Raw genomic sequence first — 22,952 nt, 5'->3', positions numbered from 1 at the left:
AGTATAAACACAAAGCAAAGCACACACACAAGAACAAACCACACACAGACAGAAGAATATATGTTAATTTTTCATTGATTCTTGAAACACCTAAATGGCATATATGCATGCATATTGCATATTTCTATGCAATAGAAACATTTGAGTCAATTTTTTACTAACGATATTATTATTATTATTATTATTATTATTAGTGCAAATACTTGTCATTTGTCTTGTTAGCTTTTTGTGATACAAGAAATGCCAGGTGGACTTTGATGTGCTGCTGTATCTGCAGAAAAAAAAGAGACCAACTTAAGGCTCCAAATGAACGACTAATGAATTTACAGTTCCATAAGTTACAAGTATTTCATAACCCATATATTGGATAATGTTATATGTTCATATCTAAAGATTAAAGGTTACTAAGCTACAATTTTCCTGATAATATATTAGAACAGCAAAAAAATAGTGGTTAAAAAGCATCATTAGTAGCTCAGCTAGTAGAATAATGGAAAAACAGACAGATGTCTGTGGCTTAAGTTGGTGCTTTTGTTATTGTTTATTTTTTAGAAATATGTGGCTGTTTAAGACTTACTTCAGTGGTTTAGCATTTTATATTTCCAATGTTTTTTCATGCATTTAATTTGTTACACTGAATAAATTACGTGAGAAATTTGTCAACGGGACATGCTAGTTGACCTGGCCAGTCTACTTGTAATGCATGAGTCTAGAGTTACGGAACCTGAGCCTCATCCCTTGCTTAGCTAATTTATTGATCTATCACAAAGAAAAAACATAATGTTTGTGAAGTATTTAAAATTGCAAGGCTCCCAGTTCTAAGATAAAAACGAGTCTGTCAGAATGACAATGCCAGGTGAGGCCTTGAGCATAAGCTGTAATTTATTTTCCATTTTATGAACAGACCTTCCAGAAGAAAAAGGGTTGGCTATCATCTAAAAAAGAAAAACATAAAAATCATGCATAAGTAAGGTTTTTATAATTTTCTTTTCTCCTGTCACTTTAATCTCCTCTTAGAGAGAAGAAGGAGAAGCCCTCCCTTCTCATGTCTGGCCTCTGCCATCAGGCCATGGATGGCTGTTGTAGTAGCACTCAAGTCTGAGAAGCTTTATTTCAATTATAGATAAATTTGGTTTGAAGATTTGTTTCATCTGTTATGAGTGAAGTTGAGCCCACAAACCACCCCTCACAGCTTGCAGCAGTGCCTGTAATTGCTCATGTACTTAGGGACAGCCCCATATTGTAACATTTATCTTTTTGCATATAGGAATTACAGGCTTTACTGTATTCCTTTGGGAAAAAAAAAAAAAAAAAAAAAAAAAAAAAAAAAAAAAACAGTGTTTCTTGCATTTTACATGGCTCCACACAGTGCTGTTAATCTCCATTTTTTTACTGGCTTGGAAAATCACCCAAAGTGCTATAAAAAAAAAATTACTTTGCCTTGTAAAATTTCTATGTTACAGCTCCAAACCATATTAAATTCAGTAATAATCACTCTAGAATGTTCCCTAAAATCTAAAATATTTTATTTTAAAACATTTTCTCCAAAGAGGGACGGTGAGAAAGGAGGACATAGACTGATAGACACTGGCAGTGTTTTGGATTAAAATAAAAGAATCAGTATTGTGACACTCCAGTATCGACACTGAAGTTAAATACATTTTTTAAGGTTCAGAATATTCCCTCCTCAGTGGGTGGCCAAATTTTTGCCCGCAGTTGTTTGTTGCTTATTTTCCAGACAAACAGAAGGCCAGAAAGCTATGCTGCCATTGTTGGTTAGTTGCTAAATTACTCAGAGTGCCACTATCAAGTACCTTACTCTATTCAGTAATTGGTGTAGTCCTTGAAAGTCATCTCAAAATAAATATAAATAAGTGACAGCACAGAAGTAAATGGAAGGTAGGAAGAACAGAAACACAAGGGAAGGCATAGGCAAAGGAGAACATAATGCAGTAACAAATAGACTAATTCAACAGTTTCTATTTCTGTAATTATTTGCTTATTGTGTTCCAGCACAGAAAGGAAATTTGCATTTGGATAGCTCTGTTATATCGTCGCTTTTTATTTCCCTGTTCAATTGCTACCAATTGCTATCAACTTGGACCAATTGGAAGGAAGCATAGGCAAAGTAGTACAGCCATGAAGTCAGAAGAGTCGGTTCTCTTCTGAGTTAGCAATTGAAAAGCTATATATTAAATGTAGGTAAGATTTCCTAGAACAGTTTATCCCTTGCTTTAATAATTAATAACTTTAAAACAACAATATATATATTTTTAGTGATATTTATTTTGGGAATGATAAATAAGATGCCTACACGTACAAAAATCTTAAAACTATGAAAAGACTTTTTCTGAATGGGTCATTTGATTAGATGACCAAAGCTGTTAGATATTCCATTTTGGGAGGCTAAATGCCCTGGCTGTTAGTACTGTATCTAGGAAGACTTTTTTTTTTTTTTTTTTTTTGGTAATGAAAATAATTTCATTACACTTAAAAACCCAAAATACCAAAGTATAAATGACACTGAATACTTCAGTCGGCCCTCCCTAAGAAATCCAGTTGAGCCAAGAAATGTCCACTTCTTCTCTGTTCTGTGTTCAGTTTGTCTTTGAGTCTGACACAGACACTGTAATTTTTCTTGCCACTTTAAATTCCTTGGGGGTTAAAACTGATCCAAACACAAGGTTTGGATTTAGTTCTGAAATTTGCAAAATGTCAGAAGTTGTTTTTGTTTCCAGTTTACAAGCAATTTGTTTGTAGGGGATGGGGGAGTCTCTTCAATGTGAAAAGTCATGTTTATTGACTTCAGAACCATAAGCCCTATTATTTATTTATTATTTATTAAGTCTGGTTATCTGGTGCATCTGGAGCATTAACACCTCCAGGCTGAATGTCAAGATTTCCAAACTACAGAAATCTCAATAAATGACATCTATTGAGCTTGTATTTCTTCTGAGTTTGGCCGTGTGCCATAAATATTGCATCCATAGATATACTTTTCAGTCCCCTTAGGATATATGTTTGGTTGCATGCCAAGTGTAACAGAACTAATTGTAAAATTGAGTATTTTCATTTAAATAGAAAATCTCCATCTTACTGGTTGGTAAATTACTCTGGTGCAGGTATTTAGGCACGTAACCCCTAACTAACCTCCTTCAGGGATCTCATCTTCTGTATCTTGTTTCTAACTTCCTGCAGACAGGAAAAGGGGAGCCCTAAACTTCTCTCTTTACTCAACATAAATTTAAATCTTGTTACAGAAAACACCACTGACACAGGATGAACTGCTTCCATGAAAGAGAGATCTTTTTGTTTTGTTACATGGTTGAATGTAGCTGCCACTTACCTGTTATTACTCTGTGTATAGTAATTTTGTCAGTAATCATAGAAAAATGCAAGATATAAGCCAAATTTACCATAAAAGAAATTCATAGGACTCAGTGAAAACAGTATGTGGAGATAGTGAATTTATATTCTGACTGGCTAGTGAAATATGAGTAGATATTAATACATGACTTTATCAGAAAATATAAATGTGGCTTATGCCTGAATGGAAATGAAAGTGCCCAAAATGGAAATTTACTTAACATTTCATTACATATTCTTAAAATAAAATAATCTAAAGCTTAATGATCAAAGTGAACATTTCAATATAGTTCTAGACAGTAAATAAATAAGAAGCTATGGAATGAAATGTGTTTTTTAAAGGTTTACTTAAGATTGTACACAATTTTCATGAGTGTTAACAGTGATTTAAAATGAAGTAAATAGCTTTTAGACTTCAAGGTGCCCTCCCCCCCCTCAAAAAAAAAAAAAAATAGGTATATATTAAAAAAAAAAACAACACTTAAAGGAAAACAAAACAAAACAAAACAAAAAAACCCTCTGCCTATATTTCTTTTCTGTACCATATTGAATGCTTTAGTAAAATGAGAATGCTTTTTGTGATATGAGACCCATAAAACAAGAAAATGGATGGGAAATAGCTCTAATATATTATTTCTTAATCAGATACATGCTGCTTTACTTGAAGAAAATATCACCTTAATATACTCTGAATCATGCCCCGAGCCAGTAAAGTTATGAGCTGTGCTTTAGATTCCTAAATCTGTATGTAAGCAGTGATGTCACATTCAAAAATGCTTAAACTCCAGTGGATTCCAACCAAAGTCAATAGGCAGTGCTTAAATCTCAGCTCTCTGGTTATCATGCCATTAATTATCCCCATAGATGTAGACTCAAGAACCCACTTTATCTTAATACTTTCTAAAATAACCTTGGCTCACAGAAGAATTCCACTGACTTTAGTAGAAACTGAGTCAGGCTAGTAGATGGATTTTTAGTCAACAGAAGTACACTTGTGGTTAAAGGAGCACTGGGGTGACACATCTAGATGGAAGTGCACCACTTCCACTTAATTTGCAAAGAGAGGATTGGATTAAATCAAGATATTGCACTTTATTGATCCTATGAAGGCTTATTTCTCAAAGTAACCCACTGGATTACATTAGTGGTATTCAGACTTGCCTGTGTGAGGACCCTGGTCCAGTGAAATGACTGGGGAGGACAGCATCAGTCACAACGTCAGGGTCAAGAATATGTGACTGTGTCATACTGGAAAATAAGTAAGAAAGTTGCCTCATTTTTACTGTGAGGTAAACATTTGCATATGGTGAATATCATGTATTAGTAGTTACAGATTTATACCCTAATGTCCTCCAAAGTAGTCACTTTCTTGCTCCTATATTAATATATTACAAGAAACAAAAAAAAATATTCTCCCATTCTTGAAGTTTAGAGCTAGAATTTGAGAGTACCAGTGCTGGTAATTTCTTACTGTGCTTATCTAAGGATATGGGGGAGGAAAACTTTCTTTGAAAAGGTGGCATGGAAAAGGTAGGTAAAAACACATAGATTTTAGTTGGACAATGCTGAAAGAAGGACTTAGGATGATTGTAAACTTCTCCCCCTCACAACGATCTGTTTTTATAAGAGCATGTACTACTACTCGTTGCAAATCTTGCCTCATGTACATGTGCTTTTCTGGACCAGCTGTTAACCTTTAAAAGTCATTGCTTCTTTGCTATGTTTCATTGTTTTTATTTTATTATGGTAAAGAAGAGATAAGATTTGTCTCTGCTGCACAGGAAGTATAGATACTGAGATAAATTTTGGACCTTTGATGTGAATAATGCAAATCCCATGTATTTAAGTGGGATTAGCATTTGACATACAAGTTGTAGTGCAAGGCATTCACATTATAATTCAGAATAAAAAAAGAAAAGTTGTAGAAACACAGAAAAATGAGGGAAAAGAAGAATCTGCTGATTTAGATGCTTAAATAGTAGGTATTACATTAATTTTGTAAGTATTAAGGTAGAGGAGGGATGGAGATCTTGTGTTTGTCAGTGACCTCATTGTAAGATATAACTAACTAAAAACTTTGAAAAGTTTATTGCTAATTTACTCAGTTATACACTATGTAAATTGTGTTTTTACTGTTCTGTGACACGTTTTATAAGGCAAAAGGAAATGTTTATGAAATAGGTCTGCAATAATTTAAAGAAACCTGAAATGAAGCCACAGGTTCAGTTCAGACATTTTTTCTCCCCTAGCATACTCGCTGTTACTGAAGGGCAATATCCTCAAGGGGAAAAAGGAAATATCTGAAATGACTGGTGTTTTTTTTTTGTTTGTTTGTTTGTTTGCTTGATTTTTTTTAATTAAAAAATGAATGCTTGACAAAAAAAAAAAAAAGCAGATTTGGGGAATGGCAGTCAACTGCATTAGTGATGCAGTTAAAGATGGTGCAATTATATTGAGGAGTGAAGTTTCAGTTCTGCTGATTAATCCCTTGTGCATTTGGAGAATGACTAATATTTACAAAATATGAAATTGGTTTAAATTGCAGAGACCACCTAACGAGTTGAACCACCTTGCTGGTAGCCACTGTGTCATCATAGTTTACACAAGAGAGTTATTCAGAACTGCTCAGCTGTATTAGTCTTTTCCAATTTTATTAGCATCTCAGGGTCCTTGGGCCTCCAGCAGCCTGAAGCGCACCAGCTGCCTCAACATGAATTTGGCACAGTCTACCGGCACAGGGAGGGGAAAATTGGGGCGGGTATTAAAAACAGTAATTTGTCCTCAGTTTTTAAATGTTTTAAGGATAAATGCAGGGTATTTTACTTAACTGTCAGCTGTCCTTAGCTAGCTTTCTTTCTTTTGTCATGGCAATCATACGTCTTTTGTAGGAAAGCCCGGTTAACCAAATGTCTGACCATATTAGTAAGGTCAGACCCGTTGTCTCGTATCTAGGGAAAAAGCAACCAAGGAAGCAAAACCCCTTGCAGTCAACTTCTACAAAGAACAGGTGTCTTAAAAATCAACCTCCCGAATTCATATTTAAACATGTAACTGTTTCCTTGCCAAAACTGCAAGCAACCAGCCATTCTGATTTGAAGTCCGCATGATTTGTGGGGAGCAGGATATTTCTGAAAGCCAGGACAACTGGCATGCTAGGTTGTAGAGTCATGTATCAGTTAAATTTACTTTACATTGAAATGGTGCTAATTTGGTACATTGAAATGGTGGTAAATAAATTTACATTGAAAAGGTGGTAATCATGGGCAATTCTTCTTTATTTAGGCCCAGGAAAAAAATAAAATAAAAAATGAAGTTTTCCTTATTAATGGAAAACTACTGAATTTTTATCTTCATTATAGGGTTTACAGTAAGGTCCAGGTCTGATAAGGAGAGTGTCAGCACAGTCTTCCAAATTGGTTATTGAACTGTCTTCATTATGGATTTTTTCCTCAGCAGTGAGATTGCCATTCATTGTTTTACGTATCTGTTTCATTATGTCTCAGTGCACTGAGAAGCCATAAATATGCCAGTGCTTCTGTGCAGAGGATCTCCATTAGGGTTTGGGCTAGGACCACCTACTTATTTCTCCTGAGCAAACCAGTAGCTGTCAGAGAGCACCTACCTTTTCATTAGCTACTGACCTGGACTGGATGTGAACTGGTGACCAACAGGTGAAAGGTATTTTGTATCCCATTATTAATCCTCAGAGCCATGAAGTCCTTCTATTAAAATCTTATGAATAACTTTTTTTTATCCTTCAAATAAGTCTGCAAGCATGCAGTTGTAAACTTATATTTTTTGCTTTGTAAAGTTGCCAAAGCATGTGGTTGTGCATATACAACTGCACACCCTGCTGCTAGAAATTGGGAGGTTTCCAGTGGTTCTCAATGCATGCATCTGTATGGGTTGATATACATAATGGTGAACATGCACACAAAATGCCTTCCTGTACTAAGACTGCACTAAGGTACTTTTCAGCTGTTTAAACATTTTTTGTGGATTTTCTTTAAAAGCTAGATCTCCCCCCCCTCCCCCCCATGCTATGTGCTTTATTTTACATATGATGGGAAGGGAAAATGATAGGGTTGTCATCTTAATGTAACTACACAATGCCAATATTCCGTTATGGTACTTTACGTGTATATTGGATAGTTGAAAAAATATACGTATGCTAAAGTTTAATTGTAAAATAGCCTGATTCTGTCAAATGATTGGATTTTATATAATTTGATAAAACAATACGACATATTAAATCTATGCTGAGGTATTGACATTTTAGCAGCAGCCAGAAGGCACTAAAGAGGACACATTAGATGATATGGTAGAAGCTTCCTCAGAATGCCATTCTGCAAGAATTTATTTTTTTTTTATAAATATGGAAAACATTAAAATGATGGTCAACATGAACAAATGGAGCTGTGCTGATCATTTGTAGTCAGATCATTTCATGTCTTGGGTGACATAAGATTTCCCCCTCTTTTCCTGTTAATGAGTATTTGGGCCTGTTAATAGTACGGTCTTTCTTTTGATGTTATGTATACTGACACCTGTACTGGCATCTTTATGTACTCCAGGTCTCCTGACAGGCCTGAACTTGAGTGCAGCATGCCGTTTGGAAAGTGCCAAAAAGAGTAGGGCAGTCGTGTATTTTTGGTCTTCCTAGTAAATGAAAATTAATCACGTCTGACAAATGTTTGGGGCCTTGAAGTGCTGTAGGCAGAAGCTACATGTTTTGTGACTGTATTCAATGAACTGTCCTTTTATGTTCTAAAAATAGACACAGAGACAAGAGTGCAACCAGCTAAAATTAATGATGTTTGTTTGTTTAAACAACAACAAGAACAAAACAATGATGCAAAATCTGTAAATGTTAATTCTGCCAGCATTAGGGCTACATATGCTTGGTGCTTGTCATTTTAGAGCCTCAAGGCTGGGTTTACATATGTCATGGTACCTTTTGCCAGATTAAGAATGCCAATCTTGGAGTTAAAAGTGTTTAACTATAAACCTCTACCCCAATTAGATTAATTTAAATAATTATTTTATATTAACCCAAATTTACCATGTGTTTTCAATTGGAGATGATTTTCTTCACTTTTTGTTCTCAACTATGGTTGTATGCAATTAAAAAAAATGCATTTAATCTGTAAATGTGTCTTTACTACTCTAGTAGATGAGGGAAAATTAGTCTGGACTAATTACATCTATGTAAGATGGTACTCTTTTCTGAGAAAGAAAAAAAAAAAGAAAAAAAGGATACTATATTCTGTCACGAAATTACACCAGTTGGTTTGCAGAAGCTTTGGAGTTATGTATCTAAGGCATAAGGATTTACCAAAGTAAGTTTACTAAATAATCAGGTTAACTCTTATTGCCTATGAGCTTTCATATTGTGAAACTACAATACTGTAAATGCTAAGTCTGCTTGTATCTCAACCAGGATGCTCTCTTGAAAATTTTCTCTTTGTCTTGGTTTTGATAGAACCTAGTCTTGATATGCTTCTTGGTGTGCTGCAGAACTTCTTTCTCTCTTTATTTAATTGTTTTTAAGGCCCTTGAGGGGAATACTGAGAATCTGGAGCAGCTGTAATCATGAACAGACCTCATTACTATTCTTATGTTAACTTGTGGGATAGTGCAGGATGTATGCAATGTCTGTTTCCAGACCACAAAACTTGAGAAAGCCTATATCTGTGAAATAACTATCAGGGCAACCTTGAGAGGTGCACACCACAATGCCTTTCTTCCAGAGTGGTTAAGCTTAACTGTTCTTTATTCTGGAGGCCTTCTATTTTATAACTCAAAACACAGCAACTAATTTCATGGGGATAGGGATAAACAAGTCCCAGGTATCTTATCAAATAGCTAATGCTGATTTGCATTTGAGTATCAGACTAGGCTAATCCAGTATTGATGCTTTTTTTTTTTTTTTTTTTTTTTTTTTTTTTTTTTATGAAAAGAGTAATCACCATGGCTCTGCTCTGGCACTTTGTACCCCATAGTGCAATGTCAGTGGCTTGGTAATTTCAGACAAGAAAAACTGTGGTTTAGAGTATCCGCTCTTTTCAAAACAAAAACACCATTTCTGTTTTTTGTTTCTATTTGGGTGGGGTTTTTTTTGACTGCTTTGACATCGCATTGTCCATAGTCTCTAAAAGTTACCTTTTCTACTTACATTTTATGATTAACAGAACTGACTTCTGATGAAATCTTACTTGTCCCATTAAAATCAGAAGTATTTTCTATTTCTATTCCTTCATTTGCAGTGCCTTTGTTGTTGGCTGTGTATATAGTGTTATTTCATAGAACCAAAGCACTCTTTTCCCCTTCACCTCTTCTGGTTTTGTTTGTTTGTTTGTTTGCTTGCTTTCCAAAGGGAATGACTGAAACTTCCTCCCACCCTCCCTTCTGTTTTTACCTTTTTAGCTGATGCATGTCCGGAAAAGTGTGGAGCTCCATGTTCACTCAAAGCCCTTTACAATACACTTTTTTGCAGTATACTTCTGCCATTTCCTTACTTTTGGACATTGATGATGTTGGACACATTTCTTCCTCAGTCTGGAGATCTGCAGTGTAAAGTAGCTGACCACAAAACTTGCTCTAACACTTAAGCAATCATATTTACTTAGGTTAAATGTAGCGATAATAGTAGTTGTTTTTCTCTAGTGCCTGAAGTTTGGAAATTGTAACTGCACATGATGGCTCCATGGTGACACACTGTTAAAATAATCTTCCCTCTTTCCCCCTTTCCTTTTTTTTTTTTTTTTTTTTAAGGGACGCAAGAGTGAGGCAGAAAAGTACTTCGTGAAGGCTATTCAGCTGGATCCTACCAAAGGCAACTGCTACATGCATTATGGTATGTTTTAGATAGATAGGGTTTTCACACATATTCCAGGCCTGCTGTTAATCTCTGAGTGATTAAGGATTTGAAAGTACTACTGGCATAATAGCTTCTTTAAAGGGAAATAAACTAATCTGCCATGTATAACTTCATCTCAATTTCAATTTGTTAATAACTACAGAGGGAGAGGTGAAGATTTTCTTATTTTGCTTAGCTTTCCTCCTATGAGGGGAATTTCAGTATCACTGCTTCTCTGGGAAAGAAGAAAGGTGACTGCTGCCATATGTCAAAACCTCATGGCCTGGAATATCATTATTAGCAGTTTTGGCCTAACTTTGCTGACTGACGGTGGGTGGGCAACTAAAAGTTCTACTATAGTGCGCATGAGTTTTACAGATTGAAGTGTCTGGTTTTTTGTTGAAGATTTATGGGTCTTAAATCTTCCTCCTTCCCAGCATCTTCATGGCTTAAATCAGTAAGTATTACAAAAGGTTTCGACAAGTTGGCTATGTCTTTGTCATACTAAGGCATAAATGTGCTTAAATCACAGTTAATTTGAAGGTATATTTATAAGTTTGGATTGGTTTTGCTAGATGTGCAAAAAATATTTCCAGATGTGATTACTCCCAAGGAACCAAAAATATTTAACTTTATGGACTAATTCTTACTGATAATAGACAAATCTAAAAAAAAAAAAAAAAAAAAAAAAAAAAGAATTCAAGTTACATAGTCCCAGTTGGAAAATATGGAAAGAAGTAATAAATTTCATTGTAGTTGAGGAAAAAGGTAGGGAACCATAGGCACGCTGTATATATCTTTGTATATTGTTTTAATTTCCTCTTCTAATTCTAAATGGTAAATGTAGAATAAATGAAAATAAGTGACCAAAATGGAAAATTAATCTCACATATTAACTGTCTTTACTTTGGGAGGTTTCTTTGTCTGAATTGCTCACATACTGTATTTCTGTTTGATCCTATTCAGTGTAAAATTCTGCATGTTAGACTCCCATAGTTAATGGATGCATTGTTACTTTGAAAGTGTCATGGTATTTAAATGAATGCAGCTCAGTGTTGCATTATTTTGTGTTATAGGTCATTTCAGTTAGTGACATTGTCTTCTATTTACGCCTGTACAGATAAATTTGATAGGCACGTAAGCTCCATTATTTGAATTGGATATTAGTATAGCTGATGATATCTCAAGATAATGAGAAAAAGTTGAAGTAGATTGTTTCTTGAAATCCTACTCCATTCCATTCCAGCCTTTCCTATTAAGAAATCTATCCTTAGCGAATAGGAAATCTATTTGAATACAAAGTCAAAGGTAGGTCTCAACAATCCATTCTGGTATTGAAGTTAGGATTGTGTATATTTTATTACAGGTCTAGACTTTTTTCTTTTTCTCTCTCATTGCTTGATCAACTTGCCTGTCTTTTCCTGCAGTATTCCTTCTGCGTCATTTTCAGTTGGCCTATATGCTAAAAGCAAAGTTATTCAAATCATCATTTATCTCTGATGTATTTGTTTCTTCATTACCAGACTACAGTATTAAAATGGTGTATTGTTTCCTCATTATGATTCCTTATCACTTCAGGCACAGGACTTTCTAAAATCTGAAGAAAATTGTCCTTGCTTTTATCTCTTTCTGTCTCTCTCTTTCTGTCTCTTTCATTCTCTACTTTCCCTTACACTTATTTATTGTATTGATCAGGAATCTTTAGTGTATGTTACCAAGAACATTCCAAATATCAAACACTAGTCCCTAGTGAACACTTTGAGTATATCTCTACATCCCATGAATTTGTCTTAGCACCTTGTCACAGGTATGGTCCATATTCTATATGCCAAACATTAAGCCACAGGGAAATATATCCCTAGTTTACATATAGATCATATCATAGGGATTCATTTTTTTTTTTTTTTCTTAGCATGAATATATTGGAACAGCAAATAAAATAGTTGGCATTGATCCCTAATAAAACACATACCTCACTGAGCAGCCAAATGGAAGGAGTGGTCTGTTGGGACACAACAGTGTGTTGATGGGGTAGCATGAATATATGGACTGAAGATTTTCCTCCAAGTGCACATGTATACACACAGTTATAATTTCTGCTCCAAGGATGTGCAGATGTTCTTCTTGACTTCTAATTTTTGGACCCTTTTTGGAGCTAAGAGAAGTAACTGTCAATACACTGTATCTTTTAAGAGGCTTACACTTGTATTATAATGTACTTTAATTCAGGCATTAAGCCAAAACTATTCTTAGAAAATGTGATTTAGTTCAGGAGTCAGCTTATGTGATCCCACAAAAATTTGAGCAGAGGTGAACAGTTTCCTGGTTGCTCCTTGGGATAATACCACCGTAGTATATTTCTGTGATCAAACTAGTGTTACAATTAGTTTTGTATAGATAATTTGCTGGCTTTGAATTTATGGGGATTTAGCTTTAAAGCAGTGTTTCTCTAAATCATTATGTTTGGAGATGTCTGAAAGGAGAACTAGTGGAAAAGCTGAAGAGCTATAAATCCTTCCATACTGAAGACATGATGCCACTTTATTGGTCATAAGGGAAGTGGATCTTGCTTCAGTGACAAATGAGGGTGGCAGTCCCTTCTGAGTCAGAAGTGTAGGCAGCTATTCAGCTGCCCACTCTGTTCTCATATGCCATTTATCTGAACTTTGTGCAGAACCATTGTCTTACAAAAGTGTGAGTCTTGGTGGGTGATATGATACAAGCTGTTGAGGTTCAGCACACTGTCAGAAACACTGAGCAGATGAAAGAGAGAAGCAGCATATCAATAAGGCATAAGAGAAATGGTAAAGGGAAAAATGCAGAAGCATCGGTATATATTTTTTATTTTTAATTCTCTGCAATGAAAATCATATTTTTAGCACAACCTACAGGCTTTTAAACTAAAACACTGGAGAAAATTATTTCATATACTAGATTTGAATGTTTCAGTAAAAGTTGAGATTTTTAATTGGATATTTTAATTCATATTTTCTTTTTAAAGAAGTTTTAAATAAACAGTTTTGACTAACCTGATTTGAACTTAATAAATGTGTATTTATTTTTTGATCATCCATCTTTGTTTTCTCTGGGAAACTTTTCTTCAAAATACCCTACCCACATCTACTCAGGATATTGACTCTCATGTATCCCACTTTACTTTAAACATTTAACTTGAGTGTGCCACAGTGGATCCTGCAGGGGCATACGCAGCTTCTGTCATCAACAGAAAGCACTAGGTATCTGCAGTGTGAGATAGACCACATAACTGAAATGGTCTTTGTTGCTGTCATCTCTATACTGAAATCTTTGAGAACTCTTTCTAAAAAGGGGGTCTTGATTAAATCTTATGGTCAGGTGGGATGAATCCAAATGTCAAACAGCATCCACAGGGAGAACTCATCAATTCCAAAGGAATATTTCATATAAATGCTGTGAGACCATGTTAGCATTTAATGAATCAGTAACTCAAATTTTTGAATTTGCCAGAAATAGGAATGTCCACTGAGGTCAGACCAATGCCATTATGTCCCAGAGAATATTTAGTTTTGGATACTCTATTGACCACTCACAAAGGAAATTCCATTTTTGCTTGCACTGAACCTATCTCAGGAAAACTGAAGAAAGATTCTGTATAAAATTAGTTAGTGCAGAGAGGTGGGATGAATTTCAAATGGCATTCTGTACTTAAGTGTTTATCTGTTTGGAGCATAATTCTTCAGAATGACTGAAATGCAGTGTAGTTGAGGATTTTGAGCTTATTGGATGCTTTATGCACTATCTTTCACTTAAACAAGCAAACAAATAATAATAATAAAAACCCTAAAATTACAGTGAAGTTTATGTAGGGTAAATGTTTTACTCCCAAAGCTTTCTTATTTCCTTTATAATTTGCTGTCTAAAAGCAAAGCAAAAGAAACAAAAAAAAAGTGATACTAAAAGAGGTTTCATTTTAGTTTTTGCTATAAATAAGTGTTGTTAACATGCCTCTTAAAGTGTATACAGTTGCCTCTCTCCAACACAATGAAAATCAAGTAGCATGTATGTACGTGTGTTGAGATTTCAAAATAAATTTGTGTACAGAGGTTCCTTCTTCCTTACATTTGTACTAGTTTAATTGGAATAGGAAAGTTTAGAACCCAACAGGATGTTCAAATTAATTCTGTTTTACCAGTCACCATTGAGACCCCTTTTAAAAATAGTTCGTTTGAATAATTAATTGTTTCTAATAACACTGAATTGTTTAACAATTCTCTTTTCATTATAAAAAGGGATTATTCTCATTAGATTAATTATACATTCACTTAATTAGGCAATTCACATTGGTTATCTTCCTTTTTTAGTACATTTCCAGTAATAACCATAAAACAAAATGAAAAACAGCCTGTCAGATTAGGTAAAAGTGAAGAGCATTAGCTCTGCAGAAGGAGAATATTGGAGGCAGAATAGATTAACACATTCTCTAACATTCTCACTTTTCTTTTTAATTATTTTTCATTTTTGAATTCTTGATAATTTAGAAGTTGGTTTTGTTGTTTTTCTCATGTTATCTGACTTTTTTTTCTAACAAAAGCTTGTATATTTTAAAAGCTGTTTTTCTTTTTTCATATGCATCATAAGTCCTTCTGATTACCGTTCTAACATTGGGCTTTTAGCCCTTTTTCATGTCAAAATATGATAGCAGTTGATTTTGAAATACATTTTTTTTCATTAAGTCATATGTGTGTTACTGTGAAATTTTACATATATTTACATATGTGCATTCAATTTTCTTTTTAGATGTGATGTATGTATAATACTTACATGTAGTTACATTATTCACAGTGCTAGATTTTTTTTGTTTTTATTCTTCATTGCCTGAAGAGCAGTCTAGGAAAACTTCATTTTTCTCCCAAATATGTAAGGAAAAGATCTTCTGAAGAGAACAGTGTCGTAATGAAAAATTAAACATTAAACATTAAACACCTAGGAAAAAAATCTTACTGATATCTTCAAGAAACTTTTATGCCAATTGAAGAAATGTCACCTAAGCCCATAGGAAGGTTAGTTTTTATCTTCATCAATGAAATGAATAAAACTGACCTCACAGTGTAATTCTAGTGAATGAATTGTCCATTTGTCCAACTGTCAGGTTGGCTAAATGCAGTATATAATGAGTGATAAATAAAAGAGTGCATGGATCTGCTCCATTGGGAACACCAGATGCTACGTGGTGATTGTGTGTTGAGAAATTAAATTCCTTGATGTGATGGGGTCAGGGCCAACCAGATGCAGTATGTCCATCACTAAGTCACTTTGCCAGCCTTGCCAATATGCACTCATGAACCTTTCAGCAAATGAAAGGTTTTCTCATCTTTTAAAATCTTTTGGAAATCCTAACACTAAATATGTCATAATCTTGTAGGCAAGCTATAACAAGTTCATAATAGAACATGTACTTTTTAAGAAGGAATATCTCCATCTTGTGCATACAGTGCTGTCAAAGTAAGATGCTTGGGATACAGCTTGTACCTGCTCTTACAATATCAATAAATGTTATTCAAGGGAGACAAGATTCATAGACCTAAAACAGGAAGAGAGATGTAACTGGCTCACAAAATGAATTCACTGATCTTCCAACCCTTTTGCTCCCAGAACTCTCCAATAACTTTAAGAAAATCTTCAGCTGCTATTAACATAGACAGTAATTTTTACTTCCAAAATGAAATTGAACAAGAAAGATGTATCAGAAAAAGAATTATTTGGAAGAATATACTAGTTTTAAGTGTTGTTTGCATTTTTCTTGGCAGCTGTGAGTAACTTTAATGAGCATACAAAGACATGCATTAACTGTCAAGCCCTTTTTGCTGCTCTCTAGGCTGTTGCTATCATACAACATTAAAAGAAGATTATTACAAACCACTCTAATAACTATTTATTCCAAAATCCCTTTAGAACCAATCGCTTAAGTGATGGAATGTAGTGGAGTATTTCCAAACAAGCTAGGTCACCAACCCTAAATGCTGTGGAATGTACATATTTTTGGCTCTCCCCTTGAGCTTCTCCTTAAATCTAATCATTCTGACATCCTGAATATGCAGCTGACTCTGCTTCCTCAGCACGATATACTAGACTGTTCAAGAGTTATCATGTAGAAGTTTTAGATCAGAGACAGTGCTGGAAATGTGTCTTTATGCATCTTTGATGTTGCCAAAATTTGGCATTTCTGCAGGAACTGAAACAGCTTGTGGTGCAATGATCCCCAGAGACTTGTTAATGATTATGTGTTCTGACCTATGAGTACCAACTCTTTATGATTTTTGAAGACAGAGCATGGAGGTGCTACAAAAGCACAACTGGATGGTTCTTTCCTATCCAAATATCTCTTTTCCAAACCTCATATATCACCAGGTGTCTGGGGAATTATATAGGGTCCAGAATCTAGCTTAGGTTTTGTAAAAACATCAGGTCCCCTGCATTATACATTTTCATCATCATTTGTATGTTTTAGTGAGAGCTTGTAGTGATCCAGATGTGGTCACAAGCTCAGTCATTGAGTCTCAAAGGCTTACAATTTAATTTTTTCTCTGTTATCTCTGGTTGTGCTCTGGATGACATCCAATGGTATATTTAGCACAACTGAAACAGATAGGTTTTTCAGACAAATAAAAAGTCTAATAAAAAAGGACCGTTCTAAGCCAGTGCCAATATTGATGTTGCAGCATCCACTGGTCTGCATAGTCTTTCTATTCATTTTATTTGCACGGAATAATCTTATTGGTAGAAAATAATTGAGGGCATAGACTCCCCAACAGTCTTTTCAGAAAGAAAGCCAGAGGGCAGGTGGAAACATGGAATGGGATATAAGGAACAGTAAAACAAACTGGAATGCTGCTGCTATATAGGTGATCCTAGGTGATGTAAGTTCATCTTTGTTTCCCCCGTCACATCCTACACATTCAGTGAGAAATTGTCTTAACAGGCCTTGAAAACAAGATGTTAAAGCAAACATTCACTTGCTCTGGGAAATGCTCATTCACAGCCAATGAATCTGTTTTGAAACTCTGAGAGGAAACAGTTACATTAGGTCATGTCTGTTGACTTGGCATCTTACAACATTGATTCATCACCCAAAAAGTTTTGGATATCAACTCAGAGGCCAGGTCTTTCATTTCTTCCCCAGCATACTATCGACATTTTTTCCATTTAGAGAAATCTCACTTTGCATCTGCTGTTTTGCTCCTGATTGCCACAGAGGTAGGGGTGGTTTCAGTCACAGTTCTGCTCATGCCAGTAAGAATGTAGTTCAGTTCTCAAGACATGATCTTGTAGCCTTTCTGTGTGCTTCAAAGACTCACAAAATGTGTGAAGTCACCCAGAACCTGATATCTGTATTGCTTTGCGATGGAACTCTAAGTGCTTTGAAAGCCTCAACAAATATTGGGCTTCAAGTCCTCGGTGTTGAATGTGCTGAAAGAACCACTAGTGAAGTTTATTGTAAACAGATTTGACATTTGAGTTTATGGTCTTGATATATCCACTTCTTATGTTAAAATAGTTGTTCAAGTTGCTGCCATAGAAGGAGAATACTCTTCTGAAGTGGATAAAATGCAGAAAATTTGGTGACAGTGGTATATCTATTTAAAAAAGAAAGTGCTAACTACTCCGTGGTGGGATTAGAAATTGTCTTCCTTCTCATTCAGAAAGTAGTTTACTCATTTTTATTTATTTATTTATTTATTTTTCTGCATTAGTAAAGATACCAGGACAAGAAAGCAAGCTGGAAGCAAGTTAGAAGAGAAAACCCAAGGGTATCCCCAGAATGTTTCTTTTTAAAAGTAGTAGTAGCAAGATGCACCATTTCAGAAACCCTCTCTGTTCTGGTACAAAGTATCTTTGAATGTTTGCCAGTGAGCAGAAGTGAATGAACATTTCAACTAAGGAAAGATTGGTGCAACTTTCACTTTTAACTAGTGAAATAAAAGATCATAGTGCCAGTAGGGAATAGTTGAAGCCAATTCTTGAGGCGGGCAGTAATATGCTTGTGCTCTGAACATGAAAGATTGTTACACACAGGCATATCCCAACCAATTAATACCTTTTACATTGCAACAAAGTAGCAGAACTACCCATTCAGTTTATGGCTTTTAATCTGGTGTTGGCACATGTCTGAACAAAATGCTTTACAAATGTTCATGCGCATTTTAGAGAAAGAATTGTACAGGATAATGCTGTATGCTTTCATCTCTGTGGATAAATAGTTGTTAAAAATTTTGTCAGAAGATGAAAATAAGTTCTTTTCAACCACTGGGAACTGGAAACTTTTATTTTATTTTATTTTATTTTATTTTATTTTATCATTTTATTTAAATTATATATATTCTATTTTTTTTTTTTTTCAGAGACAAGCAAATTGCATATATTGTCTTAACATGTTTTCCAGTCCAATATAGACTCATAACCACTGTTGGCAATTTGCAAGAAAAAGTTTGAACAAAGTCGTAGGTATAGCATCCTTCATTTTTAATACTATTTCTGATGCTTAGGTATTTTAGAGTTTAAAGGAAAGAGAAACATGACTAAGAGGATAATGAAGTATTGACTTAGTTCCCTTTTGTCAAAGGCCTTTAAGAACTCTTGGCTACACATTTACTCTCATCTCTGTGCTATCTAGCAAAGATGGAAAATTCTATTTAAAGCAGTAATGCAGCTCCAGACAAAGAAAAGTGTTGTTGAAGATCACATCTGGACCTGGACTGTGGATTTCCCACTCTTGTTCTGGAACAGCAATTCATTCCTTGAAGGAAGAAAATCTTGGATGCAAAGCTTCTAGAAAACTGTTTTCTAAAAAGCTGGTTCTGATTCCAAAAAAACAATCAGGCTACCATAATTTATGCTGTTGGCAAGACTCAGATTCATGACACCTACAATAAGAGAGCTCTGTATGTGATGCTGGGCAGTGTCTCATAAATCACGCAGTTTGCCAGCTGCCTCTCAGAGAAGAAAATCCTGCATGTAAATTTAGACGCACACAAGAGGTTCCTGGATCCAGGGGCTTGTGGATCAAACCTTCTGATCCACCTTAACACTCTGCCAGTATTCTGCCCTGCCTAGTGTTCTTCTCTTGGGAAAACACATCTTTATTGCTTTGACAGAAAAAGTTCAGAAGTCTGCTTTTTAATGAAGAAAGTGCCAATCCAGTTCATTCTTGCATGAATTTAGTGTATCATTTTAAAAGGAGCTGTAGCTAATGTTTTCAAAATGGGTTATCTCTGCTTAGATGCTGTAAATCAAATTTAGATGTGTGAATAAATTTGGTTTGCATTTTAGGAGAACCTGGCAAATCTAAATTCTTAACTGAAAGTTTCCACCTTGTACTGTGTCTGTTTGGGATGGAGTTAACTTTTTTCATAACAGCCTGAATGATGCTATGTTTTGGATGGTAGCTAAAGCAGCATTGATAAACACACCAATATTTGGGCTGCTGCTGAACAGTGCTTGCACAATATCAAAGCTTTCTCTTTTCCCCACTCTGTCCCTGCAGTGAGTAAGCTGGAGGTGGGCAAGTGACTGAGAGGGGACACAGCTTTGACAGCTGACCCAAGCTGGCCAAAGGCGTATTCAACAGCATGTAGTGTTATGTTCAGCAATAAAAACTGGAGTAGCAGAAGAAAAAGAGGATTTTTGGCTTCTAAGGTGACATTTGTTAAACAGCTTGCTGGGCATCAGTTCACATATGAGAATCAGTGAGCAATTTACTTTTTTGTCTTTTCTTTTTCTTTTCTTTTCTTTTTTTTTTTTTTTTGTCTTTTTTCCCCCTTCCCTTCACATATTAAACTGTTTTTATCTTGAAACTCAAATTTTCTTGCTTTTGTTTTTCCTTTATTGTCCCCTCATCATGCTGGGGGGTGAGCAAGTGAGTGCTTGGCTCTGGTTAGAGCAGCCCACCACACACCTGTACATTCAAATGTTGCCTTTTCCACTAGACTGAAAAGGTAGCATTACTTTATATTTGTAGCCCAGTCAGTTTATGGAAGTGTTTAATCAGTGTTCCTTAACCTCTGATTAAATTACCTCTACTAAGGAAATGAGTGGGGCATTTGCAGGGTGTTCTCTCATTTGAAGACAGAATTCTGTAAGAGTTTGGGTGTAAATGATGCTACAGTTTCAGGAGGGTGCTGTGTGTCATCTGCTACCTATCCACTTAACATGAGGTATTTCCATTGTTATTAACCCTTCAGTGCAGGAGAGAGACTTGTTTATGGGAATGTGCAGTCAAGAGTTTTCTGGGAAGTTTTACTTGTACTTAGTTGGTGTCATGGATTAATTGCAATTTGTTTTAGATAGCTTTGGTAAAACTGTAGCAAATATAATCCTTTCATATGTTATATAAAATAATAATCCTATTATAGAGACACTCTTAAAGAGTCCTGATAGTAAACAGAGAGTGAATTCCATTTTTAACAATTTAAAACATTAGTTTAGAGTTGTTGCTGACATTTTTGATATGTCCATGTAGACTAATGGAATGTATGCAGCCAGAGTCATAGAAAAAGCAATTAATAAAAACAAGCTTTTAGCTAAAGCATCTAGCAATGCACTTGCTTTTCAGTAAATGTAAATAATGATGTCCTATTCTAAATTAGCCTTCTTGTAGTAATCCTAAAACATGTAGGAATCTCATAATATTTTTAGTAGTATGTTGATATTATAGACCTCTTAAAGAGCTAAGAATTAACGTAGTATATGTTGTTTTAGACAGCCAGTAAACCATTAGTATTGGTTTGAAAAGGTTTCCAAAAATGTAATTTAGTAATTACATGGATGAAGTGAAAGAATTTTACTGTTTTAATAAAGTAAATTTCAGCTGAGAAATTTGTTGATTATGTCACATTAAGTTGAATGTACCAGCTACATTCCATTACATTCAGGCTAGTTATAAATATACCTAAGATAACATCTCTGTTGGGCTCCAGTGTTGAAATGTTTCATACAGACATCTGGAAGTATGGTTCTGAAGATCACTCCCTAAAAATCCTTGAGTTACTTTTGTTGAAGTCGATAAAGAAATATTTTATTCCACAATTAGGGAATTAATTAGCCTAATGATCGGTTGACGTTATTTTCAGGTTCTAAGCTGCAAAATATTTTTCCTATTTTTTTTTTCAGAATAATCTTCAAGGCTCAGTACATTGTGAAGTCTAAATGGTTATGTGCTCTTTCTCCTCTCCTTGCTGGATGTATAAAGAGTACATCCAGTTACTATCTCTCATTTTCCTCATCCAGTACTTTCCATTAAAAACAAAAACAAACAAACAAATAATAATAATAAAAAAAACATTAACAGTTTAAGGCTGGTTTGCTTTGACATTGACCTAAAGATTAGGGATGCTCTTTCAGTTCATTTGAAAGCGATTTGGAATATTAGTTACAGCTTTTTTCAAATAATTCAGCCAAATCAGGGGATAAGAACTGCCTATTGTAATTGGTAGATTGCCTGAGAATTCTCATATTCAGAGATTGTCCTACTGTATATAAAACATGTCCTGATGTGGTACCAAAAAAAGAAAAAAAAAAAGAAGTAACTTTTGTCCCATTTTTTCCCCATCTTGACATGAGGAAAGAGAGACATTTTCTCCTTCATAAGAGACTTCCATTAATGGCTCAAGCAATGGTTTCTAATTCTGAAGATAAATTAATTTCTTATGATCAAAATTGTTCTCGTATGTTTTCTTTTTATGTTTTTCCCTTCTCTCGCGGTTCTAAGAAAGCCTTTTTGGAAACTGTTTGTTTCTGGAAACAACATAAAACATCACAGTGCATGAAAGGATGGCGCATAGCTGAGAGTGGATGTAACTGAAGCAAGCAAGGCTTATGTTATGAATGCAGTAAGACGTGAATGTTTTTCTGAGACTTTTTGCAGATCTGAATATCTAAGACATAGGTGACTGTCTGAGTAAAGAATCTCCCATCTCTTGCCAAGTTGAAATGTATCCATGGAGAAAAAGCAAAAAAGCTAGGAAAGCTGTCTTTCATCACTTTTGGTATTGAGATAATTCCTTCTGCAAACATGTTCATTGTACCCAAGCATTACTGGATTCACGGTGCCCTTACAGACATTGCTGGCTCTGGTTAAGTGGATTTTCTGCAGATGTATATAGAAAGCAATAGGGAATGTGTGAGGAAAGGAGGCAAGAAAGAAAGAAAATCCCTTACCATGAGAGGAACTCATTTGTTCATGGACTGTTGTTCCTGAAGAGGCTTGTGGCCAGTGATGGCTTGGTGGACTTTTGGATGAGTGATCTTCTTTTTCGAAAGTAAGATAAAAAAAGAAGGATGGGTTGTTGGAGCATATAATCACCATACTTTAAGATGGCTTTTCCAAATATAAGGTTATGCAGACACAAAGTCTAGACAGCTGAAACCCTTTGAAAAGTCCTTGATCCAAAAATAACATGTTTTACAAATTAGGTGTGAAAAAGTCATTAGAAGGAGCAAAACTAAGGTGGCTTGAGTAGTTTCCAAAGTGTTTTCTTCTTTTTCAAAGGAAAACTCATTTTTGTTGAGTTTTACTAGTTGTTATTTATCTTTTGAAACTACTGTACTTTAGTTGAAGTTTGCTTAATGCTAAATTATCTATTCCTCTCTGTTTTAACTTGGTGTAATGATTACAATATTGCCATTGTAAAAATTTGATCACATGATTTTAGCTATCTTCTGTTTTTTGTTTGTTTGTTTGTTTTTGTTTCAT

The 22,952-nt window shown here is 34.9% G+C and overlaps 1 protein-coding gene across 2 annotated transcripts in view; it reads left to right on the top strand.

Moving 5' to 3' along the window:
- Positions 1–22,952, top strand: part of TMTC2 (transmembrane O-mannosyltransferase targeting cadherins 2) — a 254,224-nt gene that overhangs the window by 198,923 nt on the left and 32,349 nt on the right. For both annotated transcript variants that reach the window (XM_035338266.1, XM_035338276.1), the window contains one exon: positions 10,141–10,222. In XM_035338266.1, coding sequence (XP_035194157.1) covers positions 10,141–10,222 — 82 coding nt within the window. The remainder of the gene's footprint in view (positions 1–10,140; positions 10,223–22,952) is intronic.

Source organism: Oxyura jamaicensis, chromosome 1, assembly GCF_011077185.1.
Source record: "Oxyura jamaicensis isolate SHBP4307 breed ruddy duck chromosome 1, BPBGC_Ojam_1.0, whole genome shotgun sequence".
NCBI lineage: Eukaryota > Metazoa > Chordata > Aves > Anseriformes > Anatidae > Oxyura > Oxyura jamaicensis.
The sequence above is the reverse complement of the archived record's forward strand: the minus strand, read 5'-3'. Positions and strand labels throughout refer to the sequence as shown.